The sequence below is a fragment of the Otolemur garnettii genome, unplaced genomic scaffold (assembly GCF_000181295.1).
Source record: "Otolemur garnettii isolate 467f Iridium unplaced genomic scaffold, OtoGar3 scaffold00128, whole genome shotgun sequence".
Classification (NCBI taxonomy): Eukaryota; Metazoa; Chordata; class Mammalia; order Primates; family Galagidae; genus Otolemur; species Otolemur garnettii.
Genome location: NW_003852523.1, coordinates 5,661,814 through 5,671,404, shown reverse-complemented (window position 1 = coordinate 5,671,404; position 9,591 = coordinate 5,661,814). Strand labels below are relative to the sequence as shown.

The 9,591-nt window shown below is 43.7% G+C and overlaps 1 protein-coding gene across 1 annotated transcript in view; it reads right to left on the bottom strand.

Annotated features, from left to right (window-relative positions):
* PCNT (pericentrin) overlaps nt 1-9,591 on the bottom strand; it is a 133,034-nt gene that overhangs the window by 29,732 nt on the left and 93,711 nt on the right. Inside the window, 4 exon segments of the mRNA XM_023518087.1 lie at nt 3,544-3,646; nt 4,403-5,086; nt 6,647-6,814; nt 7,815-8,693. Coding sequence (XP_023373855.1) covers nt 3,544-3,646; nt 4,403-5,086; nt 6,647-6,814; nt 7,815-8,693 — 1,834 coding nt within the window.

Here is a 9,591-nt window from a genome sequence, read left to right as displayed (position 1 = left end):
CTACTGGGGAGGCAGAGGTAAGAGAATCGCTTGTACTCAAGAGTTTGAGGTTGCTGTGAGCTATGATGCCAAGGCCCTCTATCAGGGCCAACAAAGTGAGAGTCTGTCTGAAAAAAATAATAACATAAAGATAATATGATCTTATATTAAGAGATACCTAAAGACTCACAAAAAAACTATTAAAACTGATAAACATATTAAGTAAAGCTGCAGGATACAAAATCAACACATAAAAATTAGTAGCATTTCTATATGCCAACAGTAAACAATCTGAACAAGAAACCAAGAAAGTAATCTCTTTTAGAACAGCTACCAATAAAATAAAATACCTAGGAATAAGCTTAACCAAAGAAGTGAAAGAGCTCTATAATGAAAACTATAAAACATTGATGAAAGAAATTGAAGAGGAACCAGAAAAACAGAAAGATATTCCATGTTCGTGGATTGGAAGAATCATCATGACCCAAAGCAATATACACATTAATGCAATCTCCATCAAAATAGCAATGACAGGCTCGGCACCTGTAGCTCAGTGGCCAGGGTGCCAGCCACATACACTGAGGCTGGTGGGTTCAAACCCAGTCAGGGCCTGCTAAACAACAATAACAACTACAACCAAAAAAAAAAAAAGCTGAGTGTTGTGGCAGGCACCTGTAGTCCCAGCTACTTGGGAGGCTGAGGCAAGAGAATCACTTAAGCCCAAAAGTTTCAGGTTGTTGTGAGCTGTGATGCCACGCACTCTACTGAGGGTGACATAATGAGGCTCTGTCTCAAAAAAAAAAAAAAATACCAATGACATTTTTCACAGAAATGAAGAAAATAATCCTAGAATGTATCAAGAACCACAGTAAACCCAGTGTAGCCAAACCATCCTGAGCAAAAGGAACAAAACAAGAGGAATCACATTACCTGACTTCAAAGCTATAGTAACCAAAACAGCATGGTACTGGCATAAAAACAGACATAAAGACCAATGGAACAGAGAACCCAGAAACAAATCACACATCTACAGTGAACTTATCTTTGACAAAGGTACCAAGAATATTAGAGAAAAATATTGAAGACAATCTCTTCAATAAATGGTGCTGAGAAAACTCGATATCCATTTTATGCAGAAGAATAAAACTAGACCATTATCTCTTACCATATACAAAAATCAAATAAAAATAGATGAAAGACTTAAATCTAAGGCCTAAAACTAGAAAACTACTAAAAGAAAACATTGGGTAAATATTTTAGGACATTGGTCTGGGCAAGAACTTCTTGAGTAATACCCCCAAAGCATAGGCAACCAAAGTAACACTGGACAAATGGGACCACATCAAGCTAACAAGCTTCTGGCACAGCAAAGGAAACAATTAATGAAGTGGAAAAAAAAGTGAAACAGCAACCCACAGAATGGGAGAAAATGTTTGCAAACTACCCATCTGACAAGCGATTAATAAGTAGAATACATATAGAGCTGTAAATACATAGTAGAATACATGTAGTAGAATACATATAGAGCTCATTTAAAATGGGCAAAGGAACTGAATAGACACTTTTCTTTTCTTTTCTTTTCTTTTTGCAGTTTTCGGCCGGGGCTGGGTATGAACCTGCCACCCTCAGTATATGGAGCCAGTGCCCTACTCCTTGAGCCACTGGCGCTGTCCTGAAAGAAGTGCGAATGGCCAACAGGTATATGAAAAAATACTCAACATCATTAGACATCAGAGAACTGTATATCAAAACTACAATGAGATACGATCTTACCCCAGTTAAAATGGCATTTATCTAAAAGGTAATAACAAATACTGGTGAGTGTGTGGAGAAAGTGGAGCCCAGTATACTGTTGACAGGAATGCAAATTAGCACAACTACTATGGAAAACAGTATGGAGTTACCTCAAAAAACTAAAAATAGAACTATATAATATAACCCACTGGTCCCATAGTGGGGGGAGGGGGTATATCCCAAGGAAGGGAATCCAGTATATCAGAAAGATATTTTCACTCCCATACTGATGGAACACTATTTACAATAGCCAAGATTTGGAATCAACCCAAGTGTCTATCGATGGATGGATGAATAAAGAAATTATGGTGTACATACACAATGGGATTATTATACAGCCACAAAAAGAAATGAAATCCTGCCATTTGCAACAACACGGATGGTACTGGAGAATATTACAGTAAGTGAAATAAGTCAAGCACAGAAAGACAAATCTTACATGTTCTCACTCCTTTGTGGAAGCTAAATATTAAAACAACTGATCTCGTTGTTGTATCATTCGAGATAGCAGAATGATGGTTAGCAGAGGCTGGGAAGGGTAGTAGGGAAGGGAGGATAAAGTGGGGATGGTTAATGGGTACAAAAATACAATTAGATAGTTAGAATGAACAATGTTTGATAGCACAACAAAGTGACTATAATCAATGTTAGGGTATACTTTAAAATAACCAAGAAAGTGGAATTGGAATGTTCCTAACACAAAAAAATGATAAATTCCTGAGGTGATGAATATTTCAATTACCCTGATTTGATTAATTCTTTGTATGTCTGTATTAAACCATCACATATACTCTATAAAAAAATATAACTACTACATACTCATAAAAAAAAAAAAATTCAGGCTCAGCACCCCGTAGCTCAGTGGGTAGGGAGCTGGACACATACACTGAAGGTGGCAGGTTCGAGCCAGCGCAGGCCTGCTGAACAACTATGACAACAGCAACAACAACAACAAAATAGCTGGGTGTTGTGGCAGGCACCTGTAGTCCTAGCTACTTGGGAGGCTAAGGCATGAGAATTGCTTAAGCCCAAGAGTTTGAGGTTGTTGTGAGCTGTGATGTCATGGCACTCTACTGAGGGTGACATAATGAGACCCTATCAAAAAAAAAAATCAAAAAAATCCTACAGAGGCCCAGACCAGTGGGTATAAATTTGACAAGCCGGAGAATATTCACAGCCTCTGAGTCTCTCATGAAAAAGAAGAAAACCTGGCCAATGCCACCACAGCCACAAGACCACAGTGATTCCATCTGCCTCCTGACCCGGAGCACAGCGAGCATATGACACCCCATGCACAGTCCTGAGACAGTGATGCATGGTCACTACTCTGTTTCTCTCAAATGTATCTTGAAACGCACAGAGGGACTGTTCCCAACAAAGGGGACAGAGGGCAGACGGGGAAGGCTAAGGCTCCTGTGCACAAACATGGGAGATCCTGCCCAGCTTCTGCCCAGCCAAAGACATCTGAACATAGCATGTGAGCTGGTGGTGGTGGTGGGGTCTTCTGTAAAGGACACTATCAAGACAACTGGCAGAATCTGAATGCTATTTGCTGAGGACAGCAGCCTCGCATCAGTGTGGATAACCTGTGTGAGCACTGCACTGGGCACCCTGGTCATGTGACACATATGGCAAAGCCTGAGGAGTCCCATGGTGCAAAGGAAAACGTGGATGTGGGAGCTGGGGAAGGATACACAGGAATTCCCTGTACTGTGCAACAGCCTGAAACTGCCAAAGTTAAAAGTTAAAAAAAAAAGGTAACTGACTCACTTTCGTCATTTCCATCGTTTTTTCCTTCTAACCTGAGAGAAGGTGAAGGTAAGGTTTCTTGACAATCAAAAGATGTTATAATAAAATCTTCGACATCTTTCTCCTGTTCAGATAGGGGAAACTTTTAATTGGTCATAAACAGTAAGTAATTACATCACAGAACTGAACTTGCCAGATGAAAATTTCTAAGGCCTGAATTGATCATGTTCCCACATAGAACCCAATGAAAATATTTAAACCTTGTGAATACATCAAGGTCACATGCTTCTAATAATTTAATAAAATTCACCCACATCTCTTTAGGGATAAAGCAGACACTAGCAAATATTTCAGGTTTTATAACTTTTTTACATGAAATGATAGTATATGGTTATCTCTGATAATATGTATCTGCTAAATTATTTTTTGTTTTATCTTAATATATGCCAAATCCCAAAACAACTGCTAGAAAACATAGACTCTAACTCAAAAATAAACTGAAATATTCTTAATTAACATTATGTGTGAAATCTGTTAAATACAAAACACTACTAAAATTAAATCTAAAAAAAATTCCAGACAAAGAATTCTTATGCAAATTATATAGGAAAATGGTGTATGGCTGTGCCTCCCAGAATCAGTGTCAGTTAGGAAACTGCCCTGGGCAAACCTGGGAGGAGGGCCAACACGTCTCCATGCCCTCAATCTGAAATGACCTGTGTCCACATGGCGACAGACCTGCAGGAAGGTAGTGCCCACACAGGACTGTGAGGCGCCCGCACACCAGGCGCTGAGCCAACAATGGTAACTGCCCTGACCGCGGCCAGCTACATACACATTCCCAAGGGACTCTGGGCCTGGGGGACAGGGAGGCACCTACCACTGCTGTCCTCGCTACAGAGTGGTGTTCAGGTGGTGGAGATGCTGCCCATGGTGGATCCTGTCCTGCTGCAGACATGTCCGGGTAGCAAAGCATCCCTGGTTCATCCATCTGCAGCAGTGAGGTCCTGTCCTGCAGGGGTGTGTCAGCAATGCGTAGGCTCAGGATGTCCGAGCCAGGTGTCTGAGGGAGGCTGGGCTGGGGCTCGAGGGCTGAATCTTTCCTGAGGACCTCAGGAGAGCTCCAGGAGGACAGGTCCAGCACCCTGACTTGGCTCTTCAGGGGCTCAGCTGTATCTCTGTGGCTGCTGCTGTGCACACTGGCTGATAAAGGGGACCCATCCTGCAATTCTAATTTTTCTTGAATGGGAAAATCTGGCATTTCATTTCTTATTAAAGAATCCTGATTTTTAATATCAGTTATATCCATCGTTTTATTGGTATTAAATATATCAATAGGAGGTAATTTGTCAGTTTCTTCACCATTGTGGGAACCATCACTAGAACTGTTTTCAAACCTAAATGCTGATGATGCCAATGGCTGTTGAAATTCACAGTCTGCACTGTCAACATTCTGGAAGGTCATAGAATATATCAGCTGGTTCAATTTTTCTTGAAGTTGTTTCATCTGAGCTATGAGATCAACTTTCCACTGCTGACAATCTTTCAGTATTTTTTCCTTATCCTGCTGGTAAAAAAAAGAATATGCATTTAGTAAAACGATTGAATTGTAGGGTGCATCTTGAATTTGTCTGTCTGGTCTTTGAGCTGATTCTAGGGACTGAGCACATAGTTGGGAAATTTCCTGATGAGCCCCTGGTGCTTAACATTTCAAATTTATTTAATTCCATCAAAAACAGAATCAAGGCTTAAATTTCTTTGTCTAAAAGACAAACAGCAAGGCGCAGTAGCTCATGCCTCTAATCCCAGCACTCTGGGAAGCCCAGGTAGGTGGACTACTTGAGTTCAGGGGTTCAATACCAGCCTTAGAAAGAGCAAGACCTCATCTCTACTAAAAATAGAAAAACTAGCCAAGCCTCTTGGTGGGCACCTGTAGTCCCAGCTACTCTGGAAACTGAAGCAGAAGGATCACTTGAGCCTTCAAAGGAGTTTGAAGTTACTGAGAGTTAGGCTGATGCCACAGCACTCGGGCCTGGATGATAAAATAAGATCCTGTATTACTGAAAAAAAAAAATTATCATAACCTATTTCTGTAGTAATTCACTAAGGACAAAAGCTTTCTGCGTGTGAGAAAAAAAGTACTAGAAAGTTCTATGAACAACGAAAAATACAAAATTGTGGTTTACATAATGAATGTGGAGTTTGTTGATATCTAACTTTAAGAATTTGATGATCAGCTCATTATACAGCAGGCTGAGTTTTCTCTTAAGATTTCAAACAAGTGTTTCAACCATGAAGGCACAGAACCCAGAATGCCACAGAGATGGTGAAAGGACCATTTCACACAACATTATTCCTGAGGGCACCTGTGAACATATAAAACCAGATTCAGGCATCCTCTCAAAATGTAGGCGGGGCCCACATCCTTCTCCATGACCCCTGGGCCAGCGTGCTGTGGGATTCCCAATCTCTCAGGTTCTAGAAGATTGTGTGTTGTGGTGCATGTCAGGAGTGAGCCCCACAAGGGGACCAGCACCATCCACTCAGTGCATGATAACCTGGCAGGTGGGATCCGAGCTTCCACTTGAGGAAAAAAAAAGCAAACCTGCTTTTTGAGCCGTTTGTTCCTGGGCACTGGTGGCCTGCTCTGTGCACTGCAGAGAGTGGGAGGGGCAGCTACACAGGGAAGTGGGGGAAGAGCTGGTGCGCATGGAGCAACGCCTGCAGTCCAGGCGTGGCTCCAGGAAAGTAAGGGAAACATCAGCTTTTCTTCAAGTAAAATCTGAGGCTCAAAAATAAATGTAAAGCCTTTGAAAGAAAAACAGACACTGGCAGTGAAAGTCCTACGGCACGTGGGCGACGTGGTACTCTTATGACAGAGAAGCCTAACGGCAAGGCCAGGACACAGTCAAACCCATGGAATGGATTAAAGGGAGAAGTAACTGATTATTTTTCACATGCTCTTGACCATGGAAACGTGGGTTTCTAGAGCACAACTTAAACAGAGTGGAGGAGGCTCCAAATGGGATGTGAAGGGCACTGCGGAGCAGAACAGGCTGAAGAGAGGTCACCACCATGGACTCCCAGCCAGAAGCCTGGCCCCTGCACCCCCATGCCCCCGCACCTCTGCTCTCACACCGTTCCGCAGGCTTGAGCATATCTCACTGGTGACCAAAAGCAACTCTGACCGCAGCTGCCTCTGGCAGATGGTGAGCAGTGACGCCAGGCTGCTATGTCCACAAAGAGCCTCCTCCTCTGACCTCACCAGGATTCCGACAGGCTGCAAACCACCCTGACAGGGAAGTTATTAAGACCTGGGAGTCAGTGACTCGAAGTTAGTGCCTCGCACCTGGGAACTTGACAGTAGGGGTGGCAGCTGCACCCAGGAGGACCTCACGGAGAAGGTGATACCAGCCACAGCTGGCTCTGCAGGACGCCAGGGAGCAGTCTCCCAAGTCCTACTTAAACACAAACTGGAGTTTTCTAAAAAAGACGACTCATGTGGGGCTTCCCCCAAACAAAAACAGCTTACAACATTTTACACAAGAAATGCTTGTTAAAAAATAGCCTGTTAATTAGAAGTCAGAGAGAAAAATTAGAAAATTAAGAAAGACTATCTAATACAAGGCTATCTCCATATCATTGTTTTATCCAATTATAAAACGATGATATTACCATATTAAAGAATTATTTTTAAAACTTAAATACGGAATTATACCCTGGAAGTGAGAACAATGTAACCTAAATATTGTACCCTCATTATAATTTGAATAAAGTTTTAAAAAAAAAATGAAAAAAACAAAAAAAGCTTACATAACTTACAAAAATATTAAGCTTAGGGCAGCACCTGTGGCTCAGTGAGTAGGGCGCCAGTCCCATACACCACAGGTGGTGGGTTCAAACCCAGCCCCGGCCAAACTACAACAAAAAAATAGCCAGGCGTTGTGGTGGGTGCCTGTAGTCCCAGCTACTTAGGAGGCTGAGACAAGAGAATCGCCTAAGCCCAAGAGCTGGAGACCATGGTGAGCTGTGATGCACAGCACTCTACTGAGGGTAACAAAGTGAGACTGTCTCTAAAAAAAGCCTAAAGTTATACAAGGCAGCAAATCCTTGACCCAACATTACGGTGCACAGATCTCACACAGGACCATGGTCCTTTCTCCCCGTGTTAGGAGCCACCAATGGGGTTAAGTCTCCCTAGCTCAGCCCACCTGGCTCCTACTGTCTGGGCTTGACCCCCATTGACCCCAGCACAGAAGCCCCCACACAGCCTACAGGGGAATTAGACCTACCTGTGGGTCCAGGTCCTGGTCATGGGGGCCCAAGGCCAGCTGCCTGATGTTGACACCCTGCTCTGGTACCTCTGCGTCACTGGCCCCCCCTGGCTCGTTGCTGCCCTCTGGGCCAGGGTACAGTTGAGTCTCCGGCAAAGGTGGCCTGTCCAGCTCCATCCGGCACCTCAGGAACTGCTGGTTCAACACCTGCAGCTGGTGGCTGAGATGGACACACTGTACTCGCAGCCGATGTAGCTCAGGGGGCTCAGCAGGCCAGGCTAGAGGCTGCTGTTCCAGAGCATGGCAGAACCGGGCCAGGGCTGACAGGACAGACTTCAGCTGAGCAGCATGGGCCGCTTTCCCTCTGTGCATAGCTTCAATTTCCAGGTCTCTCTGGGCAATTGTGGCTTCCTTTGCTTTCAGGACAGCTTCAAATTCCTGGATCTGCGAGGCCATGCTCTCGATTTCAACCTCCCTAAGAGCAGTGCTGTGCCCCAGCTCAGCCAGCTGCCCCTTGGCGGCTTTCTCCACAGCCCGCAGCTGCTGCTGCAGGGCCTCCAGGGCCTGGCTGTGCCCCCGGGCCTGCTCGGCCAACAGCTGGCTCAGGGCCTCCTTGGCTGCCAGCGCAGCCTCAAGCTCCCCTCTCAATGCCTGCCTGCAGGGGCCCCCCACTACCTGGGAGCAAAGCAGCTCACACTGCAGGCTTCCCAGCCCCACATCACTGACTTCGGGTCCCCTGGGAGCCATTAGGGATAGCTCCTGCTGCAGCTTCCCAATGACCTCATGGAGCCGCTCAATTTCTTCTGCTTTGTCCTTTCGTAACTGTTTTTGGTTCTCTTGCAAGTTTTCAATAATGGCTTTTAGCTCTTCAATTTCAGAATTTCTGGCACACACACCCTGAAGATAAAACACATTTTGGAGACAAATTAACACAACCACTCCTGAATTTCCTGGTTTCAGGACATAGTTCAACCTGAATTCATTCCTGGAGAAGTGGACAGATTGGATGACTTAACCTCCAACGCTCTGAGGCAGCCACTGGCTGGTCAGACCCCAGGTGACCCCACAGTCCCCACTACGGTCTAAACTCTAAAGAAGCTTTAATGCTTTCCAGTGACACAGTGATGCTTTTATCACCTTATAAGTGTTTATTTTGCTAATATTTAAATGACTGTGATTTGATTTTCCTAAAAGAGCATTTAGTTTTTGCATATCGTTATCATCGGAGAATAAAAGTGACAGAAATAGCTGGAATTTTGCATAAATGAAACCGTGAAGCTGCTGGGCCACCCACCTGCATGGGAAGTTGTGCACACAACAACACAGGTGCTTCTGTCACAACCACCTTAACGACTACAGGAGGCAAAAAGCGTGTTTACTTGTGCCATTTAACCTCCTGCTCAATAATTTTAACTTAAGTATTATTTTCACTTTACAGGCAGGCAAACTGCAACTTAGATAGTAAATATCTTTCTAAACCCACAGAAAATTAAGTGGAATATTAGGATTGAAATCTAAGTCAATATTGTTTTAAATTATTCTCTTAAAATAGCATTACTGGTAATGACCCAAAAAAATGGAAAAATGCTAACCAGTTTGTATTCTACCTAATAATTTTCAAACAACTTGTTACAGTCCAGTGTTTTACTTCCCCCAAATTAAGGGCTTCACAACCAACACTTAGTTTGACTAGAACTACTTCACAAGTACTTTGAACTCAAATACAATCTGGCCTTTAGTAAAAGTCAAGAAGAGGCTCGGCGCCTATAGCTCAACCGGCTAAGGCGCCAGCCAC